General features: G+C 42.7%; 1 protein-coding gene across 3 annotated transcripts in view; it reads right to left on the reverse strand.

Moving 5' to 3' along the window:
• The window catches only part of ank1a (ankyrin 1, erythrocytic a), a 100,982-nt gene that overhangs the window by 22,098 nt on the left and 61,436 nt on the right, over window positions 1-17,448 (reverse strand). For all 3 annotated transcript variants that reach the window (XM_027278087.1, XM_019275198.2, XM_027278088.1), the window contains 24 exons: window positions 12,736-12,837; window positions 10,163-10,261; window positions 9,126-9,224; window positions 8,775-8,873; window positions 8,405-8,590; window positions 8,222-8,320; window positions 8,039-8,137; window positions 7,835-7,933; window positions 7,411-7,608; window positions 7,211-7,309; window positions 7,014-7,112; window positions 6,793-6,891; window positions 6,435-6,632; window positions 6,214-6,312; window positions 6,029-6,127; window positions 5,747-5,944; window positions 5,542-5,640; window positions 4,793-4,891; window positions 3,686-3,784; window positions 3,492-3,584; window positions 3,278-3,350; window positions 3,087-3,107; window positions 815-935; window positions 555-633 (listed from right to left, as the gene is read on the reverse strand). In XM_027278087.1, the coding sequence (XP_027133888.1) occupies window positions 555-633; window positions 815-935; window positions 3,087-3,107; window positions 3,278-3,350; window positions 3,492-3,584; window positions 3,686-3,784; window positions 4,793-4,891; window positions 5,542-5,640; window positions 5,747-5,944; window positions 6,029-6,127; window positions 6,214-6,312; window positions 6,435-6,632; window positions 6,793-6,891; window positions 7,014-7,112; window positions 7,211-7,309; window positions 7,411-7,608; window positions 7,835-7,933; window positions 8,039-8,137; window positions 8,222-8,320; window positions 8,405-8,590; window positions 8,775-8,873; window positions 9,126-9,224; window positions 10,163-10,261; window positions 12,736-12,837 (2,655 nt within the window). The remainder of the gene's footprint in view (window positions 1-554; window positions 634-814; window positions 936-3,086; window positions 3,108-3,277; window positions 3,351-3,491; window positions 3,585-3,685; window positions 3,785-4,792; window positions 4,892-5,541; window positions 5,641-5,746; window positions 5,945-6,028; window positions 6,128-6,213; window positions 6,313-6,434; window positions 6,633-6,792; window positions 6,892-7,013; window positions 7,113-7,210; window positions 7,310-7,410; window positions 7,609-7,834; window positions 7,934-8,038; window positions 8,138-8,221; window positions 8,321-8,404; window positions 8,591-8,774; window positions 8,874-9,125; window positions 9,225-10,162; window positions 10,262-12,735; window positions 12,838-17,448) is intronic.

The following is a 17,448-nucleotide window of genomic DNA, read 5'->3' on the forward strand; positions in this document are numbered from 1 at the left end:
CATCTCGTCCTCTTTTGCTCTCATATTCGACACCCCTCCCGTCCACCCCATTTCTTTCTCCTATTTCTCCCTCTTCTTCTTACTCTCCATAGGGTCTGTCATGCCTGGGTGCTATGTCAGATTCTCCACCGAAGCATCCCCACAACATACCAACAGATCACACTTCACTCGCAATCGTAACATGTTGATGGTGTGTTCCTTACTAGTGAATTCGCTGATGAAGACTGTGTGGTGCGTTAAAAAAAGGACTAGTAAGGGGACATTGAGCCATGTCAGATTGGGTCTAGGGACTACAAATGTATAATGGAGACATGCATTGCAAACTGGGGATGTCGGGTTTGAAAGCATTCACTAGTTAAGGAAGGTCTAATGAAAGAAGCTATTAAGTTGCATTAACATAAATGAAGGATCCAGCGATCGCCATACAGGAACTGGTGCATGACCGTTCTTTTCAAGATTCATTTCTCTCAAGTCCTCCAGCTTTATGGAAATACAATCCTAAATTGTATTGTAGTACCCTTGCAGTGTGTTACTCATGCTTTTCTGTACAGTACCTGATCCATCTCATGTTCTTTCAGGATAACGGTCTCTGGAGAGACTCGGGGGATCCTGGGAATGGCTGGTGAGTAATTCCTGTTGTATGGAAAAAACAAAACACAAGTCAGATTGAGGAAGTTTCTTTATGTCTCCTCCCAAGTGCTAATCCCTGGTGTTTAGTGAGTGTCTATGGTGCATCCCCCTCTATCCATCCACCTATTAGCGTGTGGCTACCAGCTTGGCTCTCTCGCCTGCTTCCCCACCCTGCCCCCCTTACGCTGTGCCCAGCCCTCTCTCGTACTCCAGTGATTTCTTGGGGGAGAGGAAATCGTCATCATGGTCTTTCATGTCATCCATCTTCATGTACCTGGCCCCTTCTGTCCCCAAGAGCTCCTCTCCTTCAGAGAACAACATGCCAAAGAGAGCGAACAGACGGAGGTCAGGTTGGTGAAACAGCAAAAGAGAAAGAGAGAAAGAAAAGAACAAGATGGTTAACGAGAGGGGTTAGACAACATGACAGCCCAGGGTTTAGAAGATGGCTCTGTGAATTTAGGGGTTAGACTGGTGTGATGAGACAATCGTGACGATGCTCTGTACACTGACCTTCTTACTACTAATACAGAACACTAGAAACACTTGAAAAACTGTGGCGTGATGACAGAAACAGTACAATCACTGCAATTAGCTGTCGTCTCAGGAGTCCACCACTTTCGATTCAGAACTTCTAAATTTCACTACCTTGAAATAAGAGAAGACACCTTGTGCGAGTTTCTCAGAGTCAGAGAAATCAGCATTATAGATGTGCACATGGCACTATCTCTGGGGAGAGAATGCATCAGCATAATCTCATTTCCAAAAATTAGTTGTTCAGTGAATAAACAGTTATCGAATTGGAAGCTATCAACTGCTTCAGAGAGTGATGTATGCTCTAAAACACACAAATATAAGCACATAGACAAAACAGCATCAGCCGCACGACAACACACATGATGACAAATCTCTCTTTTGAATGTACATATGAGCAGAGGTGGGTTTGGCTTACTTACCCCCCAAAACACGCAGTTATTTTCGATAATACACCAACAACAAGAGCGAGTCTTCCTCGCCTCTATTCATTTGTGACCGTATCAGCACAGCTTGTGTGAGTGGGTGTCTATATCCGGTCCAGAGCCAAAGTAATGTCGTAGGTGTCATTACGCTATGTTTGACTCTGTGAGTGTACTTCCCACAGGTTCACACAGGGCAGCTCACACACCCTGGATATCCTCTCATCTTGTGTACCATACATGTGTGCCATGTCGTGTATTCAAGGGTGTGCATCAGGTAACATCATCACATATCATTTTACCATTCTGGATGTGAGAAGTGTGTTTAAGGCACATCAGCACTCAGCTATTTCCTATATTTAGAGCGACAGTGACAACCTGTCAGTTGAATTATCAAGGGACTAAAAATATGTCCTCTGACATCCCTATCAGTGGTGTTGTGAACACAGTGCATTAAAAGTTGAACCTGCAGTGTGATTGCCTAGAAGCAGAAACAAGCTGTGATCTGTGAGCTGACATATTATCACATTTTAAGCCAATATGGCTAGCAAACCATAGTTAAAAGTAGTAGTTATGGAGCAGCATTATCATTTCTTAGACACATTTCTTACCAGATGAATGTAAACCCAACATTCACTCTCCTTTTAGCTCAGTTTTTGGCTCTCCTGCAGGTAACATCTGGCTCTTTCGCTGGTAAATGCTACACTATATTCAAAGGTTAGTTTCTAACTTTGTCTGTTTTGCTGTTTAGTGCTAGGAAGATAGTGTACAGTAGAGGTTTTTCATGCTGAACCGAAAAAGTAACATTCCTGGTCATAAACCAAACACAGGTGAAAAGTCTATGCAGAATACTGCAGAGTCAGGTTCATAATTCTCTGTGGGCTCATGAGTCAGATACAAGTAGTCCTATTAACATATATACAAACATACATTCCTCTCCTGGCCAACAAACACAATTCACATAGCAGGAACACAAGACAACTAAAAATGATGCGGTTCATGATCAACACCACAATGCAGACAGATTCAAATGCAGACAACTGTAGACACACACACACACACACACACACACACTTCAAAGCAATGACTTCAACAACAAAGACAGCAGTAGTCCATGATAAACTGCTAAAGCTTTTAACTAAATATGTATTAAATTTGATTTGTTAGTAATAATAGGTGACCTATATGTACTAGTTATGATTGTAAAAAGTAGGACTGCGGTCACATTATGGAGGAAAAAAAGCACCTGGAGAGTTAGAGAATGACGGTGTTATTGAGGGGACATCTAAAGGTTAGAGACATGGGTGCTATGGGTGCATGCCAATGGGAAACCAGAGCCACCATCACAGTGAGCACCACTACAGGTGGAACAAGAGAAAGTGAGATAGAGAGAGAAAGAGAGGCCGAGAGATAAAGGTGGAGAGAGTAAGCTTGAAATGGAGCCACAGACTTTATTACAAAGACCTATGAATGCCGCACAAAGAGAGAAAGAGACATTCATACCTAAAGTTAGCTGTGCAATTCCTAAAAAAGGGCAAAAGGCAAAAAAAGGAGTTGGAAAAAAATGAATCTTATGTGACCAATTCAAACATCATAAAATCAGCCTCGTAAACAGGAAGTAATATTTAGGTAACAGTCGATTACACGTTGTTTCCTACAGTTTTATGTGGGTAATAATAATTTGAAGACTTTACCTTCGTCCTCAGAGACGTCTAGTATCTCATCCACTGTTTCTGGGAAACTCATGCGATGTTTCTCTGTGGTCGTCTGCAGGACACAGAAGGAAGAGGAAGAACCAGTTACAGTGACACAGAGTGGAAACTTCAATAGTATTTCCATGTCATTATCATGGCCACATAAAGCCAGTGTTGTATCCAGAGGGGATGGCAGTGTTTCTAAACTTCTCACCATGGAAACTGTCTCCTCAGTGACGAGCTTTAGGACGTCAATCACAGAGATGTAGCCCAACCTCTTAGCGATGGCCAAGGCTGAAGTACCATTCTATGGCAGACAGAGAAGAGCACATTGGATCAGATCTCTGACGGCATGACGACACGAAAGGTTATGAATCATTTTTAAGATGACGAGGTGTTCATGCTCACTGTTGTTGTTTCGTTGGGCTGAGCTCCATGCTTCAGCAACAGTGTCACAATGTCTGTGTGTCCCTGCTGGGCCGCCTGGTGCAGAGGAGTGTAACCAAGCTGGAAGACAGACAAATGCACTAATGTTAAATGTGCTCATTAATGTATGTAATGACATTCAGGATGCATCTAAATAACATATTTTTTATAAATTATAGAGCACAGCTGGTCCTTTTAATCCACGTTTTTACAAAGTTGGTTTGTTTCCATAAAATGAACGTTAGCTGAGTTCCTTCGCATCAAACATCTAGCTGAAGTGCATGAATTAAACAGCACACTGGGCAATTGTAATTGGACTAGAACTGAAATTTAATCAGCAACAATTGGTAATTGGTTAATTGTTAAAGTCATTTCCTTAAAGCAAAAAAAATGCCCACAGTATGGCCACTGGTTCGAGCTTCTCAAATGTTAATGTGTGCTGGCCTTCTATGATGATGATAAACTGAATATTTTTGGGTTTTGGACCCTTAGTCACACAAAAGAAGCAATCTGAATACGTCAGCTTGGGCTCTTTTTTTCTACTATTTTCTGACATTTTTACAGACAAAAAATAAATAAAGTCAAGTAATCACTTAGTACTCAATAATGAAAGAAATCATAGGTTTTTGCTATACATCTAACCTTGTTAAATCACTGTTTTAGAGCAACTATGTTTCTAATTACAACACAACTATGTTTCTAATTACAACACATTTTTGCATATATCATGAATAAACATGCACTAGTTTTAAACAGTTACTGGAAATGTTCCTGCAATGTACAGCAACTCCCACCTTCTACAGGAAACACTGCATCTCAGACTCAGAAATGAAATACTTACAGTCTCTCCAACACTTGTACAGTACATTACACTTAGGTTAAAATGCTCTCAATCCAATAAATCATCATGTAAAAATGCCAGTGTTAACAGCTTTCAACTGGGAGAATCGTGCTACAGCCATGACTTGTGCATTTAACTGTGTAGTAATTGTATTTCCTGATGAATGAGACGGAGACAGCAGACACAGTGACTCATGCCTCGGCTAATTTTTGTTGTAGTTTTATCTAAAACCAGAGGGAGGCACTCACCCTTGTTTTGCTGTTGACGTTGGCCTGTTGCTGCAGGAGGAACTTCACCATCTTGATGTTGCCATAGTGACACGCTACGTGGAGAGGGGTGTAACCCATCTGACAGTGAGAGAGGAAAAAAAAAAGTCATAAACGAAAAATCACAGCAGTCGCATAACTTTAGTGTCTTAATGACCTTTTAATTTGAATACATTATGTGGATTTTATCCTATTTGGGATTGAGCGGTTCATGAATATTACATAAACTGCTGGTTTGAATCCACACACTAGAATAATTTTGAGAACAGAGCCGTGATAAAAGCTCAATTTAGGCTTCATGAACAAGAGAGGGGGCAATTCTTTCTTGTGTACGTGATGGGAACAATAACAAAAAACACCTATATTAACATTAAGACTTTATAATAAATATAATACAAGAGACTCGCAACAAATACTAACACCTACGTAAGCCTGAAATGTTCTAATGTTATCAATGTTTTTGTTCTACTCCCAACTCTGTAGTCATTCTTGAGGCTTTGGTTTGTGTTGAGCTGCTCTAAGCTGTGGAGGTCTAAGGGATCTTAACCCCTCAAGAGTTGGCCATGTGTTGATAGCAACACGTCCCTCTGCTGAGAGATCATCTGGTTATTTATGCTACACACTACTTAAAGTGGATGGCACAAGTAGTTTCTACACTGATAAGCCTTTGATAATTCAAGGTGACGCTCTCTTAACCTGACTAGTTCAAACTATTGTTCTGCCTGTCTTACCCGCGTTGCAGCATAGACTGAAGCTCCTTGCTTCACTAGAATATCTGCAATGCCAACATGTCCTTCCTGCGCCACCAGATGCAGGGGTGTTAATCCACTCTGGAGACGACCAGAAGACAAAAGTCAAACACATAAATCAACTGCAACTCACATTATTACTTAGTTTTCATGACAGTCATCGTCTAAACATCTTTATGGTTCTTGCCTTGTTTCCAAGGTTGACATTGGCCTGTTTGGAGATGAGCAGGGAGACCATGTCGGGCCTTCCTTCCTGCGAGGCCAGGTGGAGAGGTGTAACTCCCTGCAGTGACTCAGCATTGGCCGAAGCGCCGTACTGCAACAGGCTGTTAGCCACCTCCACCTGGTTCTGCTTGGATGCTATGTGGAGGGCGGTGTAGCCATTCTGGAGCACAGACAGGAGTTGTGATTAGAAAAAAATATGTGAGCCCATGTGGGGTGATGTGTGTATTTATTTATTTTTATTTACCCTGGCTGCACTATGTGGCGATCCTCCTTTGCTGACAAGCAAGTTAACAACATCCAGGTTATTGTGATGTACAGCAACATGCAGCGGAGTCAAACCATTCTGAAAAAAAACAAAAACAGAAGTTCAAGCAAAAGCTTTTTTAATGTTTTGACTCCATGCTGTCTGCTCTTGCATGCTTTTCTCACCTTCCCGGCAGCATTAGGGTTTGCTCCTCTCTCCAACAACAGCTCTGCAACATCCACCTTGCCGTACTTTGAGGCCACATGGAGCGGAGTGAAGCCTTTCTACAGAGGCACCAACAAGGAAGTGGACACAATATTAGGTTGGGGGACACAGTGATATGGGCTGACAGTTCCAAGTTAGTTACAGCAGATTGTAAGTAAATGGTAAAGGAGGGAGGCTTTACCTTGGTCATCTTGGTCTGTTGAGCCTCCATGTCCAGTAGGATGCGTACGGTTTGTACATGACCTTCCCGGGCAGCAATGTGTAGGGGTGTGTGGCCAGCTGTGGTGGTGGAGTTGGGGTTGGCTTTTTGCTCCAGCAACAGATTCACTAACTCTTTGTGGCCCATCCGAGCGGCACAATGGAGAGGAGTTTGGTCATCCTGGCCAGGGAAGGGAGAGCAATTATGAAATGTGAGGTGTTGCATGAAAATCCAGCAGTAAAATATATTTTCTAGTGACTTAATCATCCTGTTTTAATCCCTCAGCTACTCTTTTTCCAAATTAGCACTTAAATGCACATTCAATGTGTGAAATCTCTACCTTGGCCTTGGCATCCACTGGTGCTGAATTCTGCAGTAAAAACTCTGCCACCTCATAGTGTCCTGCCCGAGACGCCATATGGAGAGGAGTCTCCACTTTCTACTCAATACACAGACAGACAAACACACAAATGTATCATTATGACAATAATGACAACATCATCGGTACAGAGGTGAATCTGTTATCTGTGCTGGTCTAGAGGTTTGAGAAGAAACACTCACCACGTTGGAGGCGCTCGGAGAAGCACCTTTCTGAAGCAGGATCTTCACAATGTTGAGATGACCCATAAATGATGCCACATGTAAGGGGGTCAGGCCCGACTGTTCAGGAGTAATATGAATATTATATGAATATTACAAATGCAATTACAATACGATGATAAACTGTTTTTGTCAACTCGTTCTTCCTGTTGCCTCACCTCAGTCACCGCCTCTAATGACGCAGATTGCTTAAGCAGGAGATCCATCACACGCATGTGATTCTTTTTACACGCAATATGCAAAGGAGTGAAGCCATTCTGTAAAAAACAAATGAATGATTATCATCACTGCAAACATTAAAAGCAACTCTGCCTTGTCTGATAAATCATGTTAGTGTTAGTCTGTTTTTGTCACTGACCAATGCCCGAGAGTTGGGTTTGGCCCCTTTATCCAGCAGTACTTTGGCCATGCGGTGGTGGCCGCAGTGTGCCGCCACATGCAGAGGGGTAAGGTGGTCCAGTGTGATGTCATCTATCTCTGCGTTGTACTGCAGAAGCTGCTTGACGCAGTCCATGTGGTCCCCCTGTGCTGCCATGTGGATTGGAGACAGGCCATTCTGCAAAGCAAGAAAATATGTTGACTCTCTCATCCCTCACAAAACAGGAAACAACTTGTCTCGAAGCGAAAACAAACAATCTGAGCAAGAAGCAGCAGCAGGAGGAATGTGTCAGACTCATGGATCACAAACTGTCATTTTTATTTATTTTAAAAAGATGATTTTATTCAGTACCAAACCAGATGGTGCACAGAGCTGACTATTTACTTGTATCTAGGTGGATTACCTTGGTCTTTGCCTGGATGGGGGCTCCATGATCCAGTAGTATCTCTATAATCCTGACATGACCATTTCTGGCTGCACAATGCAGAGGAGTTAGCTCATCCTGGAGAGACAGGATTATTGGTGACTTAGTTAATGAGGCATCAAATTAGAAACAAAGGCAGTAAGAGAATTAAAGCTTCTGTGAAATGGAAACTGTCTGTGGCACCTTAGTCTTGGCATCAATCTGAGCTCCTCTGTCCAGCAGGAGTCGGACCATGATCACGTTTCCCCGTCTGGATGCAATGTGCAGAGGAGTGATACCATTCTGCAGGGATAAACGGATGCACTTAAACAGACGAACGCAGCAAGGACAAAGACTAACCTTCCAACAACATTAGTTATTCCCTACCTTTGGGGTGAAGTTGACATTGGCTCCTCTATTAAGCAGCAGTTGAGCTACGTTCAAGTTTTCATAGTGTGCAGCAATGTGGAGGGGTGTGAATCCAGTCTGCAGGGAAACGTACAGGTCACTCGTTATCTTTAAAACATATATGCATACCTGCTGTACATGTGTACAATCATATATGTATACCTTGCTGAGTACGTCAGGATTGGGGTCATTCTGCAGAAGCACTGCGGCTGTGCGTGTATCATCGTTACGCGCAGCAATGTGCAGCGCAGGAAGGCGGACTTTCCCTTTGGTGCCATAGTTGATGAGCAGGGCTACGACATTCTCATGTCCCTGCTGAAGAGCCACGGCGAGAGGAGTAAATCCATCCTGCAAGCACACAGGAGAGCGTTAGAAGACAGGCTGACTCATGCAGAGAAAATAAAGAGAGATGTGAGGAGAGAGGCTCATGAGAACAAGACAGAATGGAAACACAGCGAAGTCTGGATCAGCAAGGGATGGGATTCAGGAATTTGGGAGATTCGTCTTTGAAAACTTCTGAGCTCTTCAGTACCTCAGTTGGAATGCTCTGATTGGCTCCGTTCTCCAGAAGAAACTTCACAACCTCTAGATGGTTTTCTTGTGCAGCCATGTAGAGTGGAGTGAAACCCTTCTGTCTCAGGAAGACGCACGACCAACACACACAGCAGCAGAGGAGACACAAGCACAGCAACAGAGAGATAGGAAGACAGTCACAGATGCACGCACACGGATGTACACAGAGAGGAAACCCCAACACACAGAAATATAGGAACAAAGACACATGTTAACAGATGGGTCTGTAATAGATACTGCAATGGTTTCACAGTAAAGTTCACGTAGTGTGTCCTGTGATCACCACAGTGAGAGCAGCGCCGAGTCTCACCTGGGACTGAGCGTTGACATTGGCCCCGTAGTTAACCAGCTCTGTGACCACCTGCTCCTGCCCTGCCAGGGCTGCAATGTGCAGGGCCGTGTTCCCTTTCTGTCACAACAAAGATTATAGGTGAAATGTGGAGCATGTAGTTTTTGGACATGTTCTGATAGTAGTATTGAGGCTAGTTTTGGTAGCAACACCAACATTTACTCGTTTTAACTATCTAATAGTACATTAAGTAAAGAACAGTACATATACACAAAGTCCCAACTTTCTATACTTTTTTATACTTGATACCAGAAAGTATTGAGGTTTGATAGCAGCCACAGTAAAACTGTTAATTTCTCTTTCTCATGTTTTAATGAGGTGTTAAAGGAATATGCAGGTTATTGTAGGCAACTGTATTATCTTAGTTTTGCCTCTCATCCCATAGGCTTTTTTAAATCCTGCTCTTCAAAACAGGAGCCTATTGTTAAAGAAATAGTTCAACATTTTGGGAAACATGCTTATTTGCTTTTCTTTTTTTGCAGATGGTTAGATCAGAAAGGGGGCGGCAGTGGCTCAGTCAATGAGGATTTGGCTTGAGAACTGGAGGAAGGCCGGTTCAAGTCCAGCATTGACTACAGTATGGGACGTGGACTAGCTAGAGAGGTGTCAAACCCCTAACATCACCCAGGGCGCTGCTACCTATCACTCCAATATTTCCCCACATTTGCACTTTTATAAACTCTTTGTGTGGTTGTATTTTGGGAAAATATATGTACAACTGTAGAACTGAGGGGCCGATAAACAATCGTTCTAAAAAGAAGAGTAATACCACTCGTGTCTGTTCACTACATACAAATCTAGTAGTTCAGCTTTGCATAAGGACTGGATCTGCATACTAGCACCTCTAAAGCTCACTACTTGTGTTATATCTCATTTATTTAATCTGTACACAGGCCGACACATTACGGTTTTAAGTGGCGTTATATGTTTGACTGTTTCTTGTGTGGGGCGGTGACAGGAGGAGTCAAGATCGTTGACCTTTTTGCAGGAGGTTTTACCTTTGTAGTGGTCTCCAGCACGATCCCATTGTGGAGTAACTCCAGCACCATTTTGACGTGGCCTTCTTTCGAGGCCAGATGTAGTCCGTTTAGCCCATTCTGAGTGAGAGAGCAGAGTAGACCTCATACTGAAGGGTCCTAAACACACTATGAACACAAATATTCTCTAATCTAACCACACACATACACACAAACACGTGTAGGCCATGCCAAATGAAACAACTATTTGTCTGTTTGTTTTTTTTAATCACAGTGACTAAAGCACTCACAAACCAAAGCAGGCAAATACTTACACTGGACACCACGCATGCAGTACTCTCAGAGTGGTCATTAGCAAAAACAATGTCTACAGGGATGAAAATCAGGGTGTGAACATTTTCATTTGATTAATGATGGGGAGAGGAGGAGGAGGAGGAGGAAGGGGAGAAGGAGGAGGAGGAGGACGGGAGGGGGATGGCAGGCCGCTGGTCTCGTGGCTGGGAAGAATACGAGCCGTGTGGGATAGGTCTGACCTCACACAGCCTTCCTTCAGCCGCACAGGACATGTGAGGTTGGACCTTTCCCACACCACTGATATTATTCCTCTGAGTGGGGAGACCACAGCACACCATCACTCTACTGCAGACAGAGGAGAGAGGGAGGGCAGGGGAGGGAGGGAGGCAATAGCAAGAAGAAAAAAAAAAGGGAGGTGAGTTAGAAAACAGTTCACAAACAGGAGGAGAGAGGGTGGTGGAGCAGTCGTTAAGGTTGAGAGGGAGAGGAGAGGAGGGACAGAACAATAAGAGGAGGGCAGGAGTGAGGCAGTGTCCTGGTGAGGTATCCACTCAGACAAGGAAACACATCTGCCACAGTCAAGCCTCCACCCGGCTAAACTCCCACCATACAGCATCAGGACTAGCAGTCACACAACCAGAACAACAATAGTCTCACCACTGAAGTTTAAGTGACAATCAACAACTCAAAAATCATGTCACTCTGTATTTATTGTACAAATTTGGAAGGTGAATAAACAGTATTTTACAATTCACCTGTGTTAATAGTTATTCACATATAAGGCTGTAGCCTACATTAGGTATTTCTTTATTATCACACTGAGCTCAGGCAACATTAAAGCTGCTCTGTGCAGAATTTGAATATTCCTAACTTTGCTGCCATCCGGTGGTAGCATGAAAAAGAGTGCAGCTTCACTACAAGCAGCACATATAATAAATGCACCATTTTGTAAACTAAAAAAATCACCAGACTAATTTGAAACTTGTTCTAACTGTGTAGAAATTCCACATATAGAGGCTTTAGGTGCAATCATGTCACTAAATTCAAATGAAATAAGGGATGTTGTAGATTATCACTTAAACTCCAATACAAAAAACACCAAACAGTAAAAATAACAATTTCATGATATCAGCATCATTGATGAAATGAAATTATGTGAAATTCAGGAGAATTCATGTTGCAAGTCAAAAACTTTTTTTTTTTTTAAATCAGACTGTATTTCTGCTTGTAATTATATTTTTAATCCATGAGGTGTCTCCCTTCATCATTGTGAAGGTGTTTTCCAGTAATAGCCACTATACAGTGTCACTTTCCATGAATAAGTCTGCCATTATGTGGTGTCTATAGGGCCTTAAAAAAAGGGCTCATAGAAATCCTTACAGCTATAATAATTACAAAAATGTTGAGGACAGCATAAGTGAATGGGACGGAAAGCATGACTAAGTTAGATTAATGAGACGAATCTCTCTCTCTCACGCACACACACACTATTTTGGCCAAGTTTCAGCAGCCTGAGGGCGGCGGTCCTAGCCCACTAACGCTGCCTCGTCCTGGACACTCTGGGAACAACCGTCATAGTAAAGGAGGAAAGATGGAAGAGACGGGGCGAAGGAAAAGCCCCTGCCCCATTTATCACCTTCCCTGGAGACCCTGGAAACTCTACATGCCACCTTCAGCCACTGATTAACAGTCTACCTGAGCATGCACATACAGTATAGTGCATGACTGAGTGCACAGGCAGACAGATAGGCACATAACAGCACAGCGATCAAGTCATGCACACCGGACACTCATAACACATTTATATAGACATAATAATACATCAAATGGTGGTATACATTGTCTGTATGAGCACTGCAGTTCATTTTACATTTTAAAAAATGACCAATCATTTCACTGTTTGTATCATCCATTAGTTAAATTGTTTTGCCTTTTCAATTCACACATTGCTGTTCTTTTGAATGAGAGGCGGGCAGTCCATCCACCTCCTGAATTTTAATTTAATCACTTAGAAAGCAGATAGGAAGACAGAAGACTAAACCCTGGCAGGATTCGACTGTGGTGCCATCGGTGGCAAACAAATACTCATAAATGCTTGAATATTTCTTTTCCTCTTCTTGCCAAGAACTATAACGCAGTACAACTGAAGAGTGAATTTTGCAGCTAAGCAAAACTGTGTGATGTGAATATACGCCAAGAATGGTATAAATAAAAATCACTGGCTTAGATTTGGATGAGTCTCGCCAGTCAGAAGATATTACTTCAACCAATTCAATCTGGGGAATGTGCAGCTCTCTCACCTGATTGGCTGTATTTATATCGATGCCATTTTTTATATGTTCCAGGGCCTTGTCCAGGTTGCCAGATCGGGACGCTCGGAGAAAACTGTTGCCAGCATCTGCCTGCAAGCGGAACAAAGAGAGGGAAAGAGGAGGGGGATAAGGGGTATAAGAGAAAGTGAAAGACATATAAAGTAGAGGAGTAGAGAGGGAAAATGGAGAGGGAGACAGAGATTGGTTAATATTTCCTCCAGGGCATTTGAAGGACTGAAACCGTTCAGTAGTAATCCATCAGTTTTCCTCTCATGTCACTCCGCCCTTGGGATTTTTTTTTTTTGGACAGTGCAGTTTGAAAATCTGCATTTGCACCTTGAATGTGTGTGAGAAGGTGTGTTGGGCACACAGGTGGAGTAATGGAGTACACAAGCTCCCATATAACACCTCTAAAAATCTGTCCATGAGTGTATTCACTGTACTCAGGTGATAAGGCGAGTGTGATAATACTGACAGCTACTAGAGTGTCTGTTGTGATCAGCAGACTGTTGGCTCTTTGTCTGGACTGAGTTCATGTGTGTATGTGCGAATAAAAGAGGGAGAAAGAGACACAAGGTGAATAGAGAAAGGAGAGAGAGAGTTTGGTGAGATCTGGCTCACGGGCCGGCACATGGCATGTCTAGTGTTTTTGTCTGTGTTTTGATTGTGTCTGAGGGCTTCATGCCTCTCCCAGGCAGACAGGGGTGCTGCTGAAATAGGATCACTCATGCGGCACACGGGGGGGTGAGCGAGGGAGAGGAGAGGAGGAGAAGCAGGAGTAACCGAGGGAGAACCACAGGGAGAGACACGACTGCGGCAAACCCTACACTTTTTCATTTCATTTACATAATCTCCTCTCCCCCGTGAACATCCCTCCTTCCATCTAACCAGCTATCTCAACACGCTGGGCAGGAAAAACAATCAACCCTCCAATCATTCAGTTTTCACACAAATGAAGAGAATCAATTCATTTAGAAACCGCACAAACACCAAATGCTGCCTTCACACACACTAAAGAAACAGCTTTTCTCAACTTCATAACACACCGTTTTAAGCTGTTGTATCTATTGTGACAGGGTTGTCTGCCCTCTTTTGACAGAGAGGGAGAGAGCCTGAGCAAAAAAGATAAAGGATCCACATGCCTGTAGGAGAAACATAGCAACAAATGACACAACACACCCTCAGCATGACACCAAATGGCACAGCGCTGTGCAAAGAGAGAGGTCACTACAGAAAGAAAAAAAAAAAACTCTGAAAGGAAAAGTTGCTTCCAGCTGATACAAATAACAAAACACTATCAGTCGACAGTCTGTGATTGTTTTTCCTCATTTCTGGTACAGAGATGGAGTTTATCGTATGCAAAGTTTATACTTATCAGATGAACTTTACACAGTGTGCAGCATTCTGTGTGTAAAGTAATAAATCCTTGACTTTTGTGTGAGTACACTGACTCATGCAGAGTGCCACTGAGTGCCTCTGAATAACTGTCATTCTCTTCATAAGATGTTTTTGTTTTTAGCTTATGATCACAGACAATTGAGGCATACTACTCCTATTGTCAAAGCCACTGAGTCATACTCAACTACAAACACACACCGACAGGCAAAACACAAAAACACTGCGCACACTGTAAAGCAACAGAAATGTGTTAATAAATCTACAACACGCTATTTAGATAATTATTTTAATATGAAGCTACAATTACTCTATGTTGTCTCAATTAGCTGTTTATTTACTCACAGTTGCCAAGCTGTTTCGGTAAGCCATGTCCTCCCTCTCTCATTCACTTTCACTTTGAAGAGGATTAAAACCCACTAACCTCCTCCCTCTAGGCTGCTGCAGAGCAACAAACTGACCCCGGCACACCTGTCACTGGAGTTACGATCACCATACTGAGATACAACATCCTGAAAAGTTTCCACAAATATACCTTGAATGTGAATGAGCAAGTGTCTGTGTTTGTTACTGTAGAAAAGTGACCAAATCAAACGCCAAATGATCTGATCAATGCATAGTAAGACTCAATGGAAAAAGAACTACTTTCTGAAGCACTGTGCTCTCTCTTTTTGTGTCTTTTTGCACGGGTATATACTTTCTGTTGCATGAAGTGTTTGCCGGCTCTTCCATGGTGACACAAAAAAATCCTTTCATCAAAGTTGGAGCAAATACAGCTGAGGCAAGGACACACACACAACCTAACACAATGTATACAGTCCCACAGCAAATGGTGGCATGGTAACACCATGGTGACCCTGACTGAGGCCCTTCTGCTGGCTTCCCCCCCCCCCCCCCTAAACTCAGTTCACTGCCCCTCAGAAACAAGCCTGTTGAAGTTTACAAGACTCGCACTAAAATCCCACAGAGAGAGTCGAGGATGATGTCGCTAGTTGTAGCGTTTTTACTTTCCTCGTGGTCAGTCTTTTTAGATCTGCATGTTTTCTGCTTGCGTCAAGAAGTGTGTGTGTGGCACCGGGAGATAAGGATGCAGGCGGACCACACCCATCCACTAACTCAGACATAAACAGGTGCAGTGCACATGTCACAGTCTAAAAATGTTCTCTGGTAATTCCTCTGCAACATCTTCCTGGACACCAGTATCTTTTTAGATGAATGTGTGTGTCTCTAATTGTTCCCGTAGAGAGTGGACAGGCTTTGGGCTCTGGGGCTGAGTGAAAAATGAGCGAGCACATTAATCATACTGTTCAGAGCAACAGAAACAGACAATAACCTGCTCAGCAGCTCCATGTTAGCAATATCAACACACACTGTCGTGCAATGTGCGTGCAACTGTCCTCAGGCTGAGACAGTGCAAGGTTCTTCATAATGGAGCTCCAAATTACCAAGTCAAATTATTCCCCTATCTCATCACAGAAAATCCTCTGTCCTGAACACTCTCGCCTCGTCTTTATCTCAGCTTTTCTTTCCTGTTGCCTTCTTTCCCTTCTCCATCCCTTGCTTCTTACGTTTTTCTCTCTCTCTCTGTCTCTCTCTCTCTCTTATTCTCTCCCTCCCTTGCTTGCATCCTCTGCTGGCGCTGCAGCAGACAGAATGACATCACCACCCTCGCTGGTGGACTGCAGTGTTCGAAAACTCAGTGTATACGTATGTGTGTGTGTATACTGTATGTGCATGAGGATGCATGCCTGAGATCAGCATACCCAGCCATGAAGATCCTCTGCAACGAATGGCTACATCAAAAGGATCATCATTTTCACAAGATATCGATTGTGTGTGTGTGTGTTTGAGTTTGCGAAGATTCTGAATGGAGTTAGATTGAATGTGTGTGTATGCATGTTTGTGTGTCTGTGAGCATGAATGGGGAGGCAGAGAGCAGAAAGTAGACTCTCACTGTGTTTGTGATCTAATTGTAAAGATCAGGATTTAAGACAGCGAGCTTTAAAATGGCTGTAATAACTCCTGCATGCTATCTCCTCATCTGATTTAGATCCTTGTGTACACTGTTACCCTTCTGTCTATTTGCAGTGCCGTATGCACACTATTGCAGACTTACTTACAGATACTGTATCATCACAGTAACCTCTTTCACATCTGCTTTTGTTGACCTACGTGGAAAGAAACCTCATCAGAGTCCCTACACCTCAGCACCAGAGCATTTTTACTGTTTCTACCTGTATATGGTGACTTCAAAGGCAATGACTTATCATTTCGAGCTCAATGCATTGTTGCTTTATATATTTAAATACAACAATTATCACTATTTTCCTGTGAAAAGAAGCAGAAATTAGCTTGTTGCCCACTTGTAGGTACAGTTTAAGGGTTAAAATGAAGCAGTATCTACTTGTAACACCATCATCACAGGTTTGAGGCCTTACTATGGATGTAAGATTTGAGCACTTCAACCAAAGATCACATTTTCTATCTCAGATTGTTTCATTTGAAGGACATTTAGAGGTCTGAAGATGAAAAAGTAATTCCTTTATCAGATTTACCACTGGACCACTGGTTTAAGTGTGTCATGTCCTTCCAAACAGTCTAGACAGGTTAGTCGATGTCTGAACAGGTCTTATTGCTACAGGAGAGAGAGCCAAGATGGTTTTGCTAATGAAATCAAGAGACAAATCCTGGAGCTCTTCCATTGAATGTCAATGGACGAGTCTCTCTGCCAAAGATCCAGGCTGATTTTACTTGGAGATGGAACTATTATCTGCTTCGGTATTTCTATTAAAATTAACATAAAATTCACAAAACACAGAGTCCCTCTTTTTCTTTCTCCCTCACACACACACACACACACACACACTCACCCGCACACATGCACACAACGTGAATTTGCAGACACAGCACCAGGTGCAAATCATACATATTTTAAGAGCCACAGCCACAGCTATTTGTACACCCAGCAGAAAGGTGAAAATAAGGTGCATACGTATGTTCAGCATGTCACAAGTCCTGCTTTACTTGCAATAATTTCCTGAACTTTAAACAACATAAAATTGTGCAAGAACACCAAACTCTGGTTAATGTCTGCTATTTTCTCCTCGCTGAACTCAATATCTCGATGTATTTAAACCAACAGTGTGATTGGTCTGTGTATTTTAGAGGAACACTAAACAGCGGATATGGAAATCACTGCAGAGTGCTTAAACAGCCATTTCATCACCCTTTTTCTGCTGACTTGCATTTGTTCTAGAAATTGATTTTTCTTCCTCTCTGTCCTTTTTTATTTTTTTTTCCTTCTTC

This window comes from Larimichthys crocea, chromosome III (assembly GCF_000972845.2).
Source record: "Larimichthys crocea isolate SSNF chromosome III, L_crocea_2.0, whole genome shotgun sequence".
NCBI lineage: Eukaryota > Metazoa > Chordata > Actinopteri > Sciaenidae > Larimichthys > Larimichthys crocea.